We start from the raw sequence: 21,677 nt of genomic DNA on the forward strand, positions 1-21,677 counted from the left end.
TCACTGGATCAAGATAACAAATTATCTTAATGATTTTTCTATGCATGGGTAAATGTAACTCATTATTGTGCCCTGATGTATTGATCTAACTGGGTCAATTTTAACGCTATGATTTTTATATGGCTACAATTCCTAATTGGCATGTATGGACATATTTGTCATTTCTTTACAATGTTATGATGGCCTTATTTATTTAAATTTTTCTCCATTCATTTTTTTATTTAATTTAACTATTTAATTCATTTTTTTCTCCATTTCCTTTTTTATTTTATTCAATTTTTTCTCCATTTTTTCATTTTTTTATTTTACAGTATATACAATACTGGGTAACCTTATCCAGAACCCATGGGTACAGAACTACCCATGACAATGGACTGTTCTGGCTCAGTATGTTTTCATATCAGGCCTATACTTTGAGTTGCTTGCTCAAATTCAAAGTATGGTGTTATATGGTGCAAACTGTTAAAGCTCTTTTTAAACTTGTAAATCATTATATTTGATACTGTGCAGTCAGACAAATAACAATATATCAGTGATAGTGATTGTGAGGTAAAACTTGAGCTTGTTGTCACTGATACTCGTCAAAATAACTGCATGTTAATTTGGCTAAATAACCCAACAGTAAAAAATAACACTGACAGTGAGTCATTGTTTGATAGTTTGAGTCCCAAACAGCATAAAGAAACAACACTATACTTCAGAAGCACCTGTAAAGCTTCCAGGCCATAATCCTCCAGTACATTTCTGTGGGCGGGTAGAACAATGACCAGACACTAACACTTTACATCCTGAGGATCATGTGGAAATCCAATGGGTCCCCAGTCAATTGGCTTAGACGCACTTTGTTCCTGAATTCTCCTCCGGGTTTGTTTTTGTTTCAACTTTCATATGAATTCCTGCATTCTAACATTGGATGTTTATTTACCATTTGAAAAGATGAAAACTTCAGATGGCATCGGATGACCGCCACACCGCATTTGCATGCTGTCAGTCTCCTCATCTTCCTCTCCTCAGCCTGCGTGTTGGTAGCCAGCTGGCCGAGAGGTCGTATAGTTCACATTTGATCCCACTAAGTAATAGCTCCCCTCTGTGTCCGGCCTCTGATCCAATTAAAGGCAGAGGCGGGATTAACCCATGACTGCTTGGGTCAGGATTGGTAGGGGTCGGGTGTCTCTTCAGGTCACACGAGGATTTATCTTCTCTTCATGTTCACATTAAGCTGCAGCCACACACTGTCCTGTTATGAGGAGTTTTCTGTGTATTAATATAAAGCTGTATATTGATAAGTGTTTTTAAATGAAATGGCTTTTACCAACCGAGCAACATGAGCAACTGCTCCAGGGTCTCAAACCCTCAAGGGCTCCAAACGTCTCAGGTTTGCTGTGTAGCAATTAATTTATGGTAATCTAATTAATTGCCTATAAAAACAGGCTTTAAGGCACCTCATGTGTTTGTGTTTTATGTTGACGCCGTGGCTTTGGGTTTGCGTGCTGTGTCAGAATCTACTTCTAATAACAATGATGTTTCATTTTATATTTTGCTTAAACAGTGCGTATTCATCCAGAGAGTTTAAATTGTATCTTGGAGGTTTTATCAGTGTAAAGGAGAATCAACCAATATTTGATCAAAGAAAGAGAGACAGCGAGTAGTGACCCTGCTTCGTATTTATGTTATATAGTTATATAATATATAGTCAATAAATGATCAAATTACTGTGTATAATGTGAAGGTGGTTGCTTATCACCAACTCTGCGGTTCCTCTGAGCTCTACTGAGCTTCGTAGCTTCTTGGAGCGGATTGTTTTTGGTTTTATTGCCGCAACTTGACTGTTTAGTTTCGTTCTCAGCGCTCTCGTCAGCCTTGTTTCCAGCAGGCAGCTGCAACTGTACACTAACCACCAGACAAGACATAGACAAGGTTAGGGAATTAGCTGCTGAGCACTGCAGAGCATTTAAAAGTTAAAGGACCACATGTCATAGAAAAACAAAAACACATTGGATTCAAAAAGGCAACTGTTAACATGCTAACATATTAGCCACATGAACACAAACACACACACACACACACACACACACACACACACACACACACACACAAAATGATGGCAGAGGAAGTAAGTGAGAATTTTTTTTTTTTTCTCCTGGTCAGTATGCAAAAAAAATAAAAATTAAAAATAAATAAATTACATCCATGTTAATTAAAGGTCGCATGTTGTAGAAGGTGAGATTTCTAACATATGATATTCCAGCAGGTGAAGATGCTACATAAATACTGTGGAAGCATCAAAGCACTCAATTTACCAGTTTACAGTAGTACCTGTGATTGGCCTGGATGCGCGTCACTCAGAAAACAGTCAGCCAATCAGAAGACAGACCTATTCTGGCTGGAGCTCCAGAAATAACAAAACTACATAGAGGTGGTTTTTGGTCCTTAAAACCTCAGAAAAATTTTCTAATGGATATAGAAGTGTAAAATAACGGACATTTAAATGTTATTCCAAAATAAAAATGTCAAGGCCGGTAAATACTACAACAAATGAGCTGTCTCTATTACAACTGAACAACCACTGCTGCTGATGAGGCCTGTGAGGTTTGATCGAAAGCTCTGACAAATCTAATAAGTAAACCTTGACTTAAGATTTAAACATATCCTCTAGGAGACAGGATTGGACATGAGGATGTTTCCCTCCACAGCCCGTTCGACGGTCATGTCTGCTCCATGGATTTGAAACACGAGAACATGCGCACATGATTATTTCATCAGAACCTCTCCTTAAAGACACACTCCCGGTCCTGGTGACCTATGAGCAGTATCAGTGTTGAAAAGGGGATCTTTGTGAATTATTCATCCGTCTGAGTCCTTCTGTTGTTGTTGCTGCTGGTTGGGAATAAATGGGCTGAGTGGTGTTGTTTGCTCAGCTGGTTTCAGATCAGTGCACTCAGGTGTCCGGAGAGGCAGAGCAGGAGCCGAGGCGGTTTGAATATTTGATGGCTGTGAGGGCAGAAAGTGCAGCAGTGTTACAGAGCGCTGGAGAGGAAGAGGAGGACAACACATTTCCGCAATATTATCACAATATCATACAGATTCTTGTGTGCATGTCTCTCCCTTCAGACTCTGAGTTTTCATTTCTCTCAGCGGACCTTGAAAATCCACAAAATTGTACAAACTTTGTTGGTAATAAACAGTTTTTGGCAGAGTTAAGCTCCTGTGGGCAAAATCTGGGGAGCCACAAGTTTTCTTATTAGTTATATTTTATTTATTTGGTCATTTTAAAACCAAATAATTCAAAGCGTCAACACTGTAAAGGATGCATGAGCCTGGAAAATGTTGAAGAATTCAGTTAATATTAATGACAAGTGTCAAAATTGTACCTGCATGAGATGCCCACAGAACTCACAGATCTAAACACGGTGGAGATAGTTGATTTGACAGGACATGCACAGGTGAGGGTGAACAGATGATGCTCATGCTCACCCAGAGAATAATGTGCCACATTCTCCTCTTCAAATCAGACAGAGATTGTTGGTTAATAACAGTGAGTTACTCCACTTCCTACTTTCTCAACCACTAACTAAAGAACTTTCTACTGAGCTCCAGAAGAGACACAGAGGAAAGTATTGTAGATGGGGGACTTTTGTAATCTCTTGCGAAATTTTAGGTTCTTCATTAAACTGTTTTTCAATCAAAAAGATTACATTCTATAGCAGAAGTCATCTGATGATCCATATATGCGGCAGATTTTTTATTGGTTTTCTCATGTTGTTTTTGCTGCTGACGAGACACAAGCAAGAAGTTTCACAGGTAAAAACCTTTGCGCCTTTGAGAGTAAAACAAAACTTTTGCATGAGAACAAAAAACCCCTTTGCTACAAAATGTAAAAACTTTGTGAGACAAATATTTTGGGAAAGAATGCAAATTTGTTTTGAGGGAGAGAGAATGTCAGACTTTTACAAGGGCACATGAAACCTTTTTGAGAAAAACAAATTTTGTGACAATTTGGCAAAAGAACAGAGAGAACAACATATGCAAAAGAAACAATATTTTTTCAAGAGAAAGTCAAACCTTTGTGAGAAACAAAACTTTTGTTTTTGACAGAACACAGAAAATTTATGCGAAAACATGTTTTCAAATTAACAAAAGTTTTGCATGAGAGTGTGGAACCTCTGCAAGAGAAACAAACTAGTAGAGTAAAAACACTTCTGCAAAAGAATGACAATATTTTTTGAGAAACAGACATTTTGCAATAGAATTCAAAACAGTCAAGACACATTTTTCTTTCTAGAGCATGTGATACTTTTATAAGAGAAATCAAACTTTTTTTAAAAGAACACAAAACTATTTTGAGGGAATCAAAACTTTTGCGCAAGACAGAGAATTTTTGTGAAAGAATGTAAATATGTTTTTTAAAATAGACAAAACCTCAGCCATAAAGTCTGCAGGAGAAACAAGACAAATAAAAAAAAAACTTTGGCTAGAATAACTAGGAGGGCACTCAGAGAGGCCAAGGCCAGTGTAAAACAAGATGTACCAGACTTCAGACGAAAAAAAATCTAATTCATAGAAAATGCTCCAGCTCTGCCCCAAAAATGTAATGAGTTCTTCCCTGACTCCTGCTCCTTCCCTCCACCGAGTTCAGTGCAAATCGGCTGAGTACCAACTGTGCGTAGTTACTGAAGAGCGAGTAAAGAATGACTCAGGAACAGCCGGATAGTTGATGAGTCGTTAATAAAGTAGTTCAGAAATATCTGTGAATCAACATACTGACACTTTCTTCATGAGTCGTTTCTTCATTAACTCTGAAGCCGCCGCTGAGCAACAGGAAACAGTAATATTTTTTTGTGCATTGTGAAGCGATACATCCTACTGAATACTTACCAAGTACTCCTGCGTTACTCCATTACCTTCCGTTTTTGTGCACCCTGAAGTAAAAATGATACACCATACAGAGTGTTAACTGAATAGGCCCTCAGTACTTCATCACTACACGTTCCATAACAACAAATCAGACACAGCATTTTTCCAAACAAGCGTTTTAATCACAATATTCAGGCTTATGTACAATACATGCCACAGAGCATGATGGGATGTTAATTGTTTAATTGTACCGGTGCACCTCTTTATTGCTTTTCCCTTTAATTTGCCGCCCATCTGTACGTTGTTGCAGAATGTTCTTACTGCTGATTTGTGTTTTGTTTTTTTTTTACACTGGCGGCTTTGCAAATTATGCATATTGTGAAGTGTTTTGAATAAGGCCAGACTTGATGTTTATCCAAAATTCATCAACACTGCATTAGATTCCCTTCACCAGTCAAACAAAAAGTCAGGTCAGAGCTGCAGCAAAACAAAACTTTTATTAAAACTCAACACAGGTTTACAAAGCTTTCACAGCCTGCAGTAACTTTCTGTTTTTCAGACTCCAAAGCTCCTAAAATAAGAGCCTGAGATAAACTGTGTGTAATTTATAACAAGGTATTCCAGCCACAGACCAACCATTAAATTGTATTTTTCATTCCACATTTTTTGCCAGATCAGTCCAAAAATCCTACTAATTCAATCTTTACCAGGTAGCTGTATCTGTATAAAAGATTTGTGTGTGTGTGTGTGTGTGAGTGTGTGTGTGTGTGTGTGTGTGTGTGTGTGTGTGTGTGTGTGTGTGTGTTCCTAAATCTTGAGAAATGAGCAAAAGGTGTAAATAAAAGATAAGAAAAATTTTGATTCACAAAGTGGGGAAAGAGAAGAGCCCTCATATTTTACATTTGGTTTACATTTAAATCCATTATGCAGAGAGAGGAGACGTGGGCAGAAGCGCAGCTTGTCAACAGGCAACTGCTTGGGGCCCCAATCTGTTCGGGGGGGGGGCCCCCGAGGGCTGACAAACTCTACGCCACAGCAATGTCTCAAAACGTTGCTTCTTCTCCTTTACACAACCAATGGACAATTTGCAATGACATCTCAGTTGGAAAACCCCCCTAAAGGGACCCCTTGTCATTCCCTGGAATGCTGATTGGAGGGGCCCCCCCCCTCTCAATTCTTTTTTGCCTTGGGCCCCAACAGACTCTAGAATCGCCACTGGATGTGAGGATTGATTGAGCTGTTCTTTGGCTGACTAGCTTTGCCTTCTTGGGGCCACTGGTCCGGCCGATTCCAAATGAAACATCTGAAATCACAAAATGAAAATGAAATGAAAAGAAACAGAAGCCGAGAACGCAATTACTCAATAAGAGAGAGAATCCACCATGCAAGACATGCTATAGTGGAAACAAGACTAGGTGTAAGCCTAGAATATGTCTGGACCTCTGGTCAAATCCTGACTTTTTAACTGTGACGTCTTCTGACAAAATCACCAAACACATAAATGAAAGACAAAGACTGAGCTGTGATTTCAGCTGGATTTACTGTCACATGATCACTCAAAGTTAGAAGAGACAGACTATCTATTTTTGAGTTATTTTTGAAACTTTTGCCTTTATTACAGTCATAGTGTGTGTGAGAGAGAGAGAGAGAGAGAGAGAGAAGAGAGATGACATGCAGCAAAGGGCCACAGGCCAAACTCTGACCCGCGCCACGACTCTCTTTCTTATTCAGTCTCCCACACAGACACAGCTCCACACCGTGTTAACATTCAAAAGGTAAGAATCTAGAAAAGGGACATGCCACAGCGACATGTTGTCTGCACTGGTTATGATTCTACTCCAAGGAAAAAAACATATTACAGTTTACGGAGTACATTGAGAAATTATTGTAATGACAATGAAACATACAATTAGAGTCACTCCTATGCATTCTCTGATGGGATTCATTTGTGGTAAATTATAGTGAACTGCTGATCATCCCAGAAGCATGTAACGGATGGATACAGATGGTACGGTGCCTTTGGTGCACATGGGCAAAATGTGAATGAATGAACGAATAAAAACAGTCAATCAGGTGAGTAATCATGTGATCAATCAACATTACGCCAATAATATCACAAGCTTCCACTAAAGAGGCCACCGACAGCCCCTGGAAGCTGTTGAGAGTCAGGGTCTTTTGCAGCTCTCCTATGGCTCTGTAAAACTAATGCACATTAATCTTCATAACATCCAATTAAATTTCATGACGAACAAAGCTACGTTCAGCAGCATGCTAACAAGCTGGTCTCCTGCAGTCCAAGGTTTGCCTCCCCCTGAGCTGTCTCTGCACTCAGATGATGCAAGACCTGTTTTATTCATCCATACTTCTCATCTGCTATCGCTCGAACACACACACACACACACACAAACACACACACACACACAAACACACACACACAAACAGGACAATGCCACAGGCTCCCATCAATGAAGGCCATGAAATATTTACTGCATTTAGTTTGCTAAGAGGTCATGCTGTGGAGATCCGCTCTGAAATTTGTGTCTGATTTTGCAGCTTTCCTTTTCAGAAGTTTACAATAGAAATCCCATATTGTGTCTCACATGCACAAATGTGTGTGTGTTTTTTTTACCCTGTACACACATACAGCATGACCACCTGTGGTGGAAAGGCAACAAGCCTCCAGTCCTTTTGTAGGAATCAAAGGTGTTTCTGGGTCATTAAAGTGTTTATGTTAGAATGGATCAAATAATTATATATGATGTAAAAGGGGCAGCACAAACCTACAGACAATTATCACCAACTCTGGATTTCACCTCACTCTGTGGAGCTTTTTAAGCCTAATTCAGCTCATTTTTTTGGTTTTAAGTATAATACTAATACAGCTCTAAACCTGGGAGCTTTACCACAATAATCTGTAAACACAACATTAAAGGTTCTGTAAACAAGAGGTTAAACAAAAATGTAGCAGCAAACAAGTATTTTCTATGTAAAGATATAGTGGAGTTATGGCGTCCTGAGCAGAGAACTAAATCACACCCCTCTGTTTGTGTTGTAATATGAGTTTTCTCTGTTCTTTGTATTGGTAGCCAGTCTGGTCACCTGCTCAAATCATGGTTGGCCAGTGGCCCTTGTCAAAACATCCATGATGTTTTTATTTTTATTATTTTCCCAGTTCCAACCGTGTCTTTACAGGATCCATCAGTACTTTTGACAGCTCCATCAGTGTTCTTTGCCAGCTCCATCAGTGCTTTTTGCCAGTTCTATCAGTGTTTTTTGTCAGCTCTATTAGTGTTTTTGCCAGCTCCAACCATGTTTATACCGGCTCCATCAGTACTTTTTGCCAGCTCTATCAGTGTTCTTTGCCAGCTCCATCAGTGTTTTTTGCCAGTTCCATCAGTGCTTTTTGCCAGCTCTATCAGTGTTTTTTGTCAGCTCTATACGTGTTTTTTGCCAGCTCCATCAGTGTTCGATGCCAGCTCCATCAGTGCTTTTTGCCAGCTCTATCAGTGTTCGATGCCAGCTCCATCAGTGCTTTTTGCCAGCTCTATCAGTGTTTTTGCCAGCTCCAACCATGTTTTTACCAGTGAGTCAAAATAGTGCAGTTATGGGCCGTAAAACAGAATTAAGTGATTTTTGCTTCTTTACTAAAAAAATCATATTGGTCATCTAATCTGTTGTAATAAGGAAATATTGATTAGTGCAGCTTTAAAGTAAAGTAGATGACACAAGGACAAAAAGTAGGTTCTAAATAAAAGTATTTGTTGAAATTAAAGTTTTAATGGCCATAATCATTTCCAGGCCGTGTAGTGAAGCACACACATACACCTTCATCTAATATAAGGCATACTAGCAACACAATTTAAAAGGATGTTCCACACCAATAATGAGGCAGCCAATGACTTACCTCACTGACCTCCTGAGGAGTAATTACCTCAGTTCAGGAACCTTGAAGCACTTATAGACACTAACACACACCTTTAACCACACACACAGACACTGACGCCCGCCAAGTATCTCTTCTTGCATGGTCTAAAAGGTGTGACCGTCTATTAAGGACCACACAGGGGCTGTTCCCTCCTATCTCCCCCCTTCAGCCAGGTCCCTGATTCCCCCGCAGTCACGCTCTGTCATCCCAGATTAAAAACGGCACGGTTGATAACTCACCTTGGCTCATGGATAGACATTCAGACAGGAAGGAACAAGAATCTCTGAACGCCTCTGTTTCCCTTGGCACCACTATCTAACAATGCTACAGGCATGTTTGTAGGCTACTAGACAAATGAGTGTTTTCATGTTCATGCCTCCATGTACATTCTGCACTGTACCCACCTAAATTTAATACACCAGTCCTTTTACATTGAAGCTGCTGAATGCATTATTGTGTATTTAAAAAATCTATATAATGAGTTTTTATATGGTATAATATGACCGCCTACCCATCCACTACATGTTAACAATAAATATTTAATTATATTTTTTATAACCATCTTATGATAATATTAATCATATATAATAATTTTAGTTAATACAATACTTACTTTTTTCTTATTAATTCTAAACATCTTTTATCTTTACATATATAATATCAGCAGATATTGATGCTTATGCATGGATACGTCTCCAATTTAAGCATACATACATTAATTTTCACCTGGGCTAGACATATATGTCCATATATGAAATGATTCCATGTCTAGGTTTTATATATGATTCTTTTTCTTTTTTTTTTACATATATGTACATGTATATGTTTTTACTTCATATAGTAGAAATTCAATACATGTACATGTTAATACATTTGTGGATAGGAATAGAATTTAATAACAAGTGAAGAAATTTATGATCACATGGGTCAGAAGTTACAAGGAACATTTTTGAAGGATGTTTATGTATTTATTGCTTTTTGTGATTTATATTTTTCGTTATTTTGATTATTAGATCACTTGAATTTGCATGCAGATATGCCTATCAATGGTGTTTTTATGTCAAATGATGACGTTTTCTTGCAGATCAGACGGCATTAATTATCAAACAGTTTCCTTTTCTCAACCATCCTGACCCATTTGAGGAGTTCACTGTTGTGTTATGAGGCTGAGTTCTGATGAGTTATGTGCAGAGCTCCATCACAGGCAGGTTTAATTATCAGAGCACTCACACTGACCTACAATAAACCTTCAAGGATGACGGGCTAATCAGAGCTACGGGTGCTAGCTTTGGTTGCATTAACCCACTTATGAGGACAGAAGGAGATATATAGTATATGTTTCTCCTTTTATCTGAACTTGGTGGAGTTTGACTGTGGTGGATTTGTGAAGACCAATATTCACATCAATACATTTGGACTAATGCAATCACACTGTAACTGATATTTTGAAAGCATTTTCTAAATCAGCGCCCTTGTTGATGGGTTTAAAATTGAATTTGTTAGTGCATGTGTATGAAGAGACTGGAAGGTTAGAACTGACATCACACATGGGTAATCTGACTTCTTAATTTGGGTAGTCACTGGGTAAAGCTCACCTTTAACCCCAGATTGGTCAATCCAACAGATTGTTAATCCCCCTAGCTCAGTTTTTGTTTTGATGCTCAGTTTGATGGGGTCGTGACTCCTCGTTATTTGCCAAAGCATTCAGTGATGTCGCTGTTGGATGATTGGATCGATGTCTGCCATTTTAGACATTTTGGTCAATGTCTTGTTATTTTTGGAACTTCTGTGTGATCCAATTTCCTATTAGGCTTCTTTCAAATCATCAACTGTAGGATCACAGAAGTCTTATGTTTTGGCCATGGAGGGAGGTGCATAGTGTGAGTTAAAGTTATAATCTGTAACTTTTCCACATTAAAATGTCTAAAAACAACTAGACCTGTGTTCTACACGTTGTTGAGTTGTCTTCTTACATTATCCCAAATGTTTCCAGTAATTCTCAAACCAGAGACATGTGTGATTTTAATCATGGTTACACTCTTTGTCATTTGGTTGCCTGTCAATGACATCATATCCTCCATGTACTGTTGGTGTTGTGGTCGCCCGCCAGAAGTTACATACTGTGTGTCTAACACAACATACAAGATTAATAAATTCATACAGAGCTTTATTTCCCAACATGGGGGGCACCAGGAGAGCAGCAGTAGAGATGAGGAGTTGTGTCCAACTGCAAGTATCTCCAAGGGTCTTTTATTATTGGTTTGAACCATGTAGAAATTTGGAAAGTTTGATATCCACCCTGTTCACCAATAAAGAAATTGGAGTGCCTACATCATAAGAAGAGTGGGCTGGCCAACTGAGGCCTACTGTACCGCCCAGACAGTTACAGAATGCATGCACAATGGACTAAAAGGAATATCCTTATATCCACCTTGCAACAAGCCTGCAGGTCATGGGTGGAAGTTTCATGTGAGAAAACCTGCAAAAACAACTTGCAACATGCAAAAAACCATTAAGTCTGCAATGCAAAGTCTCAATGTTCATAAGCTGTTTATACATGGATTCTGTCCACATGGTTTTCTAAGGTCAGGAATGAGGGGAGGTTTCCATACAAACATTTTCTATAACTCTCCAAAACTAACAATTCAACAAACACCTTCACTTCCCATGGTTATTGGTCAGTTGTAGGGAGGTTTGAACATTAGGGGGGATTTCAAGCGCTCTTTTTAACTTCCTATACAAGTACTTCAGTCACGTTCCCTGTGTACAAGTGCAACATCATGAATCCCTTTGAGAAGAGATTATGCAAAAGAGCGCAGTTATCACAATGTCTCGTCCCTCTCTGACATCAGTTTTTTTTTTCGGAACGGATAAAGACATGTGATTTCTCTGCTGAGGAACTTGGATTCTTGCCGGGAGCGGGTGGTGGCGAGCTTCAGACATATTGCATTAATAATACGTCCTCTGAGCAGCGCTACTCCCTCAGGGCTGCCTGGAGGCTACAGTGTCGTTCTCGATAAGTGACGAAACGGGCTGGCTGCACCGGGGGCTAGCTGGTTAGCATGCACACCATTATGTGAAAATATAACTCCAAACACAATCAAACCTACCTATCTAAACACAATTATGTGAAATTCCAACCATTTAAAAACTCTTTAATATCTTTAAATGGTTGGAAAGATTGTAAAAAATAATTAGGTATCTGTAATGCTGACCTGGTAAAAGGCTCTGACACAGCATTTTGACCACAATATACGTCTCCAGTAAAACCCAGGACAAGAAGAAGAAGTTCTGCTGTTGATGATGAAAGCATTCCCCCACACTTTAAAATGCTTCGGCTCCATTAACTTTCAACATCTTTAAACCCTCTTCACTGCAGCAATAAACACATCGGAGCAGTTTTATTCTGCAAGTGCTTGATGGAAATTTATGCTTTGGGAATTCTCACAATACATATCCATTTGTCAGATTTCCCCTGAGAACCAGTCCACTTTCCACCAGCCTTCCCGCCCACACCTCCCACTCAATCAAACAAGCCCTCCCCCTGGGCTTTTCTTTTCAACAGAGCTAAACATCTGAGCCTCCCAGTGCCTCAACTCCCCCCCCACCACCACCACCACCACCAGCACCACCACCTCCACCCTGGACCCAAGTTAGGCTACTGAAACGCACCCTGCAAATTGTGACAGATTTGTTTACCGTGCAAGGCAAATGTCTTAATTGTTGTCAAGGGAGGGTGGGTAGGAAAAGTGGATGGGTGGAGGTGGAGGGTTATGGAGGGAGTGGGAGTGTGTGTGTGTGTCTGTGTGTGTTTGTGTTGGGGGTAGATGGAGGGCAGAGGCTAGCGTTCTTGTCTGTGGGGATGGGGGAAAATGATGCACTGTCACGTCAAGAGATGTAGCAGTGGATTATAACTCCCACACGTTATTCCATTCTTCAGGTTCAGCGGAGTCTGCAGCTAGAGTCAGAGGGAGGAAGAGCCACAGGGGAGGTGCCATCTCTGTTTATGTATGTCTATATTTTATGTCCTCACACAGCCTGTTACCCTCACATTGTAATGTAGGCATAGGATAGTTTAATGATACACAGACATAAATTGCATTAAAATGTGATAGAGGTTCAACAAAGTTTTTGTTTTGCAAGTCCCAATTAAGTCTGTGTCTATATATATATATATATATATATATATACTGTATATAAATATTGGTTTGGGACATGAATATTGGGTGTCTGTGTTGCTGTGTTATGTCATTGTGTGTTCCTGTCATCACTCACCTCTCTGTTAATGACATCTTATTGGAAACTGGAGAAAAAAACCTGTAGCAGAAATATTTGTGTGTGTCTTTTTTGGATTTCCTGTCAAGTAACCTAAGAAAATGTATAAAATAAAATAAAATACATTTTTATATTAATAAAATATTATTATTTAATAATAGGAGTACGGTTAAGGTCAAGATGAAAAATGGAGATATGGTGTCAGGAATAGCCAATGAGGGCTCTGTTGCTTGAATCTATCAGCCAACATCACAAACGCATTCCCCCAAGCAAATATAATGTCATTTTCCATTCTAATTTTAAATGTTTTATGTAAATAAATGTAGACCAGGTGTTTTAATATTTCATAATAATTCGAGTTCTTATTTATTGGAGTTCAAGATAAAGCTGAGATGAATTTCACATTATATATTTTTTAACACCCTTTAAATATCGGGTGCATTACTGAGCCTAAATATCAACAAAAACAATGTTTTATGAAGGATGAACAGAGAACAATTTCTCCCCTCTCCATATCACAAAGTGATGGGCTGTACAGATAGTGGTGATGACAGGGTCTCTCTCTCTCTCTCTCTCTCTCTCTCTCCCTCTCTCTCTCTCTCTCTCTCTCTCTCTCTCTCTCTCTCTCTCTCTGTCTCGATGCTGCATGCCTGTCAAAGAAAGAAGAAAATGATGAATGAAAGTCCTTTTTGTTGTGTGCTGCCCTCTGGATGCCACTAACATTAGAAAGCCTCCCTCCGGGCTCCACTGTGTATTGCACGTATTCCTCCTGCCACGTCTCATATCAGCTAAACAACCACACGGCCATTCATTAAAACATGTCAGCCGGGAGAGACTTCGTTCCGAGGGAACAAATACTTTATCTTTTATTGCCATGTGCACCAGCAAGAGGAGGAAAGTGAGAGATGCGATTAGACCCCATCGTGATGTCATCACCTATTGAAAACCCCCTCAGAGGTCTAAACTCTGGTGGCGGAGTTTCAATTGCTTGAATGCCCCCTGCTGGTGGTCTGCACACTCTGCCTGTCAAGAACTGTAGCAATCATCTGACCCAAGTGAGCTTGTTTTTTCCCGCTCTGAATCTGATCCGTGTAAACAAACATCCTCTTGGTGATACAGTGAAGGTCTTGTTAGTCTTGTTGGATGAGAAATGAAAGGGCTTAGAGAGGATCCCTGAACATGAATAATTGAACGACCTTGAATATGTTGTCTTCTAGTTTGTGTAGAAAAAATAACTTTCAAAACAATCTGTATCCACGCGCCCGCTCTCGACCTTTCCTCCATTACAAGTGGGCTTTGATGTGAGGTTTATTTTCTTTCGAGCCCTTGTGTTATCTCTCGTCGGCGGCGTCTATGGCCCTCACTCATTTGTGTCTGTCTTCCAAGCAAGTTGTTCCAACGCCTTTGACAAACAAACAGACAGCTCTGTCGCTCCGTCCTCAAGGCTGAGTGCTCACAATGACTACTCATAAGGACTATATTCTTAACCCACATAACCACCCAACAAACATCACGTGCTCCCACGGGTTAAACTGGGATTTGTCAGGAGAGACTGGGGAATATGTTGGTGGGTATTTTTGTTTCTCAAATAGAAATGACCAGATACCATAAGGGAGGGGAGAGAACATGGCTAGTTCACCAAGGCCTCACAGCTCATATAAAATGTAGCTAATTGAGGAATTAGTTTTTGAAAACTCAATGAAGGCTGAGGTTTTAAAAGGACCTTGGTTGTACCGTTAGCGGTTGAACTGAGCTGAAACCCAATACTTACATTTAAAGGTGTAATCCTCAGGCTCTCTGTTGGTATTGCTTGCTTTCATCACCGGTGCACAATGATCTATCTTGGGAAAGGTTGGGCCATGAAGGATCCACCTGTTGGATCCTTGACCTGGAAAAGAAAGATGCATTTTAAGGAGCCTTCCAAATGGCACTGCCAAGTTGCGCCATTGTGATGCAATCTGTCTTCAAATGCAGCCTCTGAAGGATGTGGCCTCTAGCTATACCTTCCTATAATAACAAAATATATAAAAGTTGTGATACAAAACAATAAAGTTCATGGTTTACTCTGCACTTCCATAAACCATGAAGTTGGGGTATTTGCCAATAATAGATTAAACAAAAAGAATATTTGAAATTGGAGCAGGGGAAGTCAAGATGTCCTTAGTTTTAGTGCCTGGTATTGATCAGGCTCCAAAAACACTGGATGCTACACTCCCTTTAATGAAACTTAAGAGAAAAGTCAACTAACACAGCTAAACCTTCTATCAAGTTGTGCCAGTCTGAAGCAGAAACTGCAGCTAAGCTTTCGTGACCACATTGCCCACCAGTCACTTTCCCATTAAGCACAAATCAAAAGGGGTTCAGTGATGACAGACATCAGAGTCCCTCTCTGCCAGGCCTCATCAAAGGAGAAACAAGAGAGATTCATGCTTCACCTCATGAAACAGTCCTCCTCCTAACGAGGAAGTGCCAACCTGTCTGCTCTGCTTACTGCAAAATGAAGGAGTCATTTGCCTCTACCTCCCCCCCAGCCGAGGCAGCGACTGTGACATGTGAACAGGTGGAGCCACAGGGCCGGGAAGGAGCCGAGAGAAATGGCATGCCTATCAATTAGCTCCGCCTTGTCAGATGCATGCTGGAAGAAAGGCAGAGACAGAAACAGGAAATGAAAAATAGATTGGAGTGTGTGCGGAGAGAGAGAGAGAGAGAAAGATGATGCACAGTGAATCTGATTAGTTGACGAGAACCAAACAAAGTGACAAAAGGTCTTTGAATGAATAGTCTATAACTGGCTGTGTGGAAGACACAGGCAATTTGACTGTCAGATCTGTACATTTCACCGATGGCACTTCTCAGGTGGAGTTCAAGCATCCTTTCTCGATAACTGTCAGTAGCTCTTATCCAATTGCTCTTAAACTAAAGTGACTTCACTTATATCCTCTACATGCTCTTCTAAACATCTGTGATCTGGTACAGGTCTTTTTTGAAGAAACCTCCTGTGTGACAGAACCACAGGATTGGGACTCACTATGCACGACTCAGAGACAGTGATCAGAGGCAGGGTCTGTAATTCAGGCAAGGTCGGTACACAGGTGATCAATCAGAACAGGCAGACAAATCCAATGGGCTAAGGCTAAACTCTAAACTGGTCAAAAACACACCAGGCAGAACACGGAGGGATCGCTGGAACGTTTGATACTAAGAACAAAGACGAACTGGCACAGGACACAGGGAGCACGCAGACTAAATACACTAGGAGGGGAAGACAATAAGACACAGGTGAAACAGATTAGCAGCGGGGTCAACAATCACAGGAGCGAGAGGTTAGACACACCCCAAAATAAAACAGGAAGTGAAAACCAAAAATTAAAAAAGTAATGCATCTTATATTTCCAGTGTGGAAAGTTGGAATAATCAGTGGAAGAACTGGATAAAACAAGATTGCCACACACAGACATCAAAAGGCTGTATCCAAAATGCACTACATTTCCCGTACAGCATTTTATTTGAGTGTCGGTATCCTGAAATGAAGCATTAGACTGACAGGTGGATTGGTGCAGCGTCAGCAGTAATGTGGTGTTGTACCGGACTGTTGTGGTGAAGAGGAAGCTGAGCTAGAAGCCAAAGCTGTTGATTTAACAGTCAATCTACATTCTAGTCCTCACCTGTGGTCATAAGCTTTGGGTAGTGACTGAAAGAATGAGACTGAATACAAGAGGCTGAAATCTGTTTTCTCTGTAGGGTGGCAAAGCTCACTCTTATAAATAGGATAAGGAGCGCAGACATTCAGAGGGAGTTCAGAGTAGAGCAACCAGATCCTTGAGCAACCAGGTGAGGGGGTTTGGGCATTTGATCAGGATCCTCCTGAGCACCGTCCATTGGAGGTTTGTGGGCACATTCAACTGGTAGGAGACCCTGGTGGGGTAGACATCGAACATGCTGGAGAGATTATATATCTCATATGACCTTGCCTAACTTGCTGCCACTACGCAGCAGAAAATGGATGGATGGATGGATGGATGGAGAGAAATTCACATTCTGTATAGTGCCTTCAATTTGCTCACTATAGAATATGTTACAGCAACCACCTGTTGGTCAGTGGAATAGCATGAAAAAGGAACACGCTTAACACAAAAATAAGTTTTCCCAGAATACAGTTCTGGTGGCAATATGCTGAAGTTATAGTAGGCCTACAGTAGGCCTATTAACTGACAGTTCTGGCTGCTGCTTATCTATGAACATCAGAAAAAGTGAATTTCAGAGCATAATTTCAGAGCACAATAAAACAAACAAATAAATAAAAAATAAATTAAAGGCACAATACATATTCAAAAATCAGGTTAAACGTGAAAACACTGGATTACAACCACTACTCACTTTCAAACTCACTGACAGTGACATAAAGTTGTAAAAAGTAGAACAGTTGTGATAGTTTTAGATACTCAGTAGTAGTTTAGTAATAATGCAATAATAATGTAAATTTAGTAGTCGTATTAGAAGTGTAAATTTAAAAATAATATCTTAAGGCAACAGTTTTAATACCCTGTAACAAGGGAATCTAATAGTCTACTACAACAGTATTAGGTTATAACTGTGGCAAGACCTCTTAATAAATAATAATAATAAACAGTCAGCTGAATAATCAAAGGATGAGTAACCTTCTGTTTGATAAGCCTTGTTTCTTTTTTTAAAAAACGTTGTCCTTGGTCACATGTGTAACTTTCACCTTTAACTTCAGCTCAACCAAACTACCACTCGTCAGTAAACTCTTCTCTCAATCTGATTGGTCAGCTGGGAGATGTGTTATTCTTCCTGGTTCCTGATTGGTTGAACCCGCACGGGGCTGCCATCACAGTTGTGCGTCCCATCAGCGTGTGTTCCAAGGAGATTTTACCTGCAGAGTTATTCGGAAAATGGCGAGCCTGTGTGCTAGAGCAGTGAGACAGAGCTACTCACTAGTAGCTTCATCTGCACTTACACGGTAAATAGTGTTTATTACTAAAATGTGCCTTTCATCGAAACGCTGCGCTTTTAGCGGGGTGGTGCTGAGCTGCTGTTATCATATGGCTGTAGCCGGCTAACAACGTTAGCTTTCGTAACTGGCCATGGTCCTTAACGTTTGCTGTTGGAAAATACAGACTTAAACTGACCACGGAGACGTGTGTATGTGTGTTGGACATGGTCTGGTTCACATTTAAGTGTATCCATGTCATGTTCGTCATTGTTAGCATGTCATTTCAAGAACCAGAGGGGAATGATGACATAACGTGACATGTTCTGAGCGATGAAGATAGGGATGTAGTTAGCTTAATCTAAGCTAATGTGTTCTGTGGAGTTTAACCCTGAAGTGGTGTGTTTGTGAGTGTTCTCAGATATTTAATTTTTATCAGCTGAAATGCTTTTATACATTACACACAAGCACATTAGTGCTTTATGTGTTGTTCTTGAAAGGAGAAACTGCCAAACCAAACTCCATTCCTAAATCGGCTATTTTACAGTTTCCTGTATCGTCGGTGAGCTCGAAGGGCCCACTCTTTGATAACTAATACGACAATATTGAACAATCTGTGAATGGAGTTTGTGTTGCAACGCCACACTTATTACTGGCAATAGATGATGACATAATATCGGACATGGTGAAATAGGCTTCACCACTACTTACAACGACTATAACAAAATGACACTTGTATTTAGGCTAAATAAGTGAGCATTTATCATTTGGATGACATATAGGGTAGTTGCGTAACATTCTTACTAAGTGTTACTGGCAGTTGGACAATTGGCAGTGGTTTTAATTAAGCTGTCTGATACCATCAATTAGCAAGGCTGGACAAACAACCAAAATACCCTGATGCCTGTATAAGTTAAATATATGAACAGTCTGCGAGGAAAAATTACAAGAATGTCAGGTTTTATTTATATTGTTCAACATCACAATAAGTCAGCTGAAATAGTAAGCACACTGCAGAGATTTAAAGCATTGTATTGTTGTTTGACTTTAACACATTTCTGCACTTGTACGTCCAGACAGCGAGAGCACCTACTTTACAGGTTAAACAGTTGATTCAGGTTTTGAATATTGGTTCAGAAGATAATTAAAGCAGTGAGGTGAGGGGAAGTACCCACCTCCAACAGTTGACAAATGACCTATTGTGTGACCTTCCCACCCAGAACATCTCCACGATTGTTATGTACGGCCACTCAGCAGAAGAATGGCCACAGGTCAGAGGAGGACGCTGAGAAGCCAGAGCAGAGTGCAGCAGAGAAAGTCCTGACGGAGGAAAAGACCCAGCTGGAGGAGCAGCTCAAGGAGATGACGGTAAGCCGGAGTCGGCTGCAGACAGGTTGACCTCCTGTTCAGCATCCAGCTGGAGTGGAGCTGACTGGTGTTTATCTGTTTTACTGAGAAAATCGCTACATCTGCTCTGAATGCAGAGTTACTGATACATATACCAAGATACTAACCTTAGACAACGATACTCTGAATAACATGACATATATTAAAACTATGATACTTCTAACTTCAACAACAATTCACAAACTTGAATTAACATTTGAGTCATTTTGCATCACAGCCTGGACTCAGACATCTGGCTTCTTGTTGCTGCTTTTCTTCATTCCATTGTAAATTAACATCTGGCTTCTTGGTCGGACCGTTGGTTTAAATAATAGACAGATTAGTCAAAAATGAAAACACTTGTCTATTGCAGCCCTTGTTGAAAGATACAATGATTTAATTGGTAAACTATGTGTAATGGTTTGATGCCAGTCCTTACATACAGAGCAATGCTAGGCTTAAGCTGAAGTAAAACTGAATGTACAGTTGCTGTATTTATTTATGAATGGAGTAAACAGTTAAAATTTAGGTTCATTTTTTATCATAACACCTTACAAAACTTACTTAAGTTACTTACAGTGTTTACTCCTGAGCTGCATTAGGTAACAGTTGATGATACAGTGTTTTTAAACCATGACCTCTGTTTCTCCCATGTTTTACAGGAAAAGTACAAGCGAGCCTTGGCTGAAACAGAGAACCTCAGAACGCGGAGTCAGAAGATGATAGAAGATGCTAAATTATACGGTAAACGCTTCTATCCATTTTAGCTTGCTAACATTTAGCTAACATTTGAACCACCTAACAAAATCCTGCAGAAATGATCACATTTTCCTACATAAATTACCCTGCAGTTGCATATTCCCACCACTAGATGTCACAACTGTAGCCTCATTGCTAAGTTGTGTCTTTATTACACAGTTATGCTGTTGGTTTTGTTTGAGTTTGACACATGATTTGAATATGCATACATGTTGTTTTTTGTTAGACATAAGCAGGAAGTTTAATGATGTTTTCTCTTCCTTCCATCACCAGGGATCCAAGGCTTCTGTAAAGACCTGCTGGAAGTGGCCGACATCCTGGAGAAGGCTACAGAGAGCGTGCCCAAGGAGGAGGTGACAACCAAGAACCCTCACCTGAAGAACCTGTACGACGGCCTGGTGATGACTGAGGTCCAGATCCAGAAGGTGTTCACCAAGCATGGCCTGGTCAAGCTGAACCCCGACGGCCAGAAGTTCGACCCCTACGAGCACGAGGCCCTCTTCCACGCCCCTGTGGAAGGCAAGGAGCCCGGCACTGTCGCCGTAGTAACCAAAGTGGGCTACAAGATTCACGGTCGCACCCTCAGGCCAGCGCTGGTGGGTGTGGCCAAAGCCCCCTAGAAATGATGACAACTGTGACAAAATGGGATTTGTTTTGTTGCCTGGGTGACGGGGGACCTCAGTTACAGTAGACTGGTCCCAGCACCCTGCCACCCTTTTCCCATGGGTCACTCCCCCTCCTGCCTCGAAGAGACTTGAACCCAGCTGAAATGAACTTTGTATCTGGAATATATTCATGTGTTCCTAACAGATGCATAACACTCTGTCTGGCACAGGACAGTCTTTGCAGTAAAAATTAATTTAGTCATTACATAAGTCATTTCAGGCAGTTATCGTCAGATGTTTAAAAAAGAAAACAGCACCAGCTCACAGACGGAGGCTTTCATGTCTCCTCACGCTGCCATAAATTTAAACTGGAAGAGAAGCAGTGGAATATATTTCACTGACTTATATAAAAAAAAAAAAGTTTACCATCTGATCATAACCCTCTAATTTCAATACTTTTTGGATGAGAGCTGGTGTAAAATCCATCCACACGGTGAACAGTGACTCTGAACTGCTGATATCATTCCGGACTTTTGTTGAAAGCTCTAATAATGTTGAAATTGACTCTTCAGTTGTCTTTCTTGTTTGTGAGTTTCATTGTGTGAATAAAGCTCAGAGCAGTACTTGTGGATCTGAAGAAAGGCTTGAGATCTTACTCTGTCCCGAGGTGGGCTTTCTAAAGCCTGCAGAGTACAGACATCTTCCTCTGCTTCATTTGGATATGATCAGTCTCCGGTCAGCCAGCCTCAGTCACAGTAACATCCCTGTGCCACAGTGTGGCTCAGTACGGTTGTACAGTGATGTAACAGCTTTATCTGTAAACCATTAGAGTAATTATGTACATGGACCTTTGTCCAAATTGTCACAGCATCAGAATAAACTGATCATCTTTGAAAGACTTGTTGGTTTTAGTGTGTGTCTG

General features: G+C 40.3%; 1 protein-coding gene across 1 annotated transcript; it reads left to right on the plus strand.

Moving 5' to 3' along the window:
- Nucleotides 1-17,879: 17,879 nt before the first annotated feature.
- grpel1 (GrpE-like 1, mitochondrial) lies at nucleotides 17,880-21,653 on the plus strand. The gene is made up of 4 exons (XM_056369216.1): nucleotides 17,880-18,035; nucleotides 19,226-19,373; nucleotides 20,054-20,135; nucleotides 20,424-21,653. Exons 1-4 carry the CDS (start codon nucleotides 17,968-17,970, stop codon nucleotides 20,768-20,770), a joined length of 645 nt encoding a protein of 214 aa, XP_056225191.1. The 5' UTR covers nucleotides 17,880-17,967; the 3' UTR covers nucleotides 20,771-21,653.
- The last annotated feature ends 24 nt before the right edge of the window (nucleotides 21,654-21,677 follow it).

The sequence above is a fragment of the Seriola aureovittata genome, chromosome 23 (assembly GCF_021018895.1).
Source record: "Seriola aureovittata isolate HTS-2021-v1 ecotype China chromosome 23, ASM2101889v1, whole genome shotgun sequence".
NCBI classification, from domain to species: Eukaryota; Metazoa; Chordata; class Actinopteri; order Carangiformes; family Carangidae; genus Seriola; species Seriola aureovittata.

Excerpts from the sequence above, each read along its gene's own strand:
- grpel1 (XM_056369216.1), top strand. The coding sequence starts at position 17,968 with ATGGCGAGCCTGTGTGCTAGAGCAGTGAGACAGAGCTACTCACTAGTA. Across the intron at positions 18,036-19,225 it reads GCTTCATCTGCACTTACACG|AACATCTCCACGATTGTTAT; the intron begins GTAAATAGTGTT and ends CTTCCCACCCAG. Across the intron at positions 19,374-20,053 it reads AGCAGCTCAAGGAGATGACG|GAAAAGTACAAGCGAGCCTT; the intron begins GTAAGCCGGAGT and ends CATGTTTTACAG.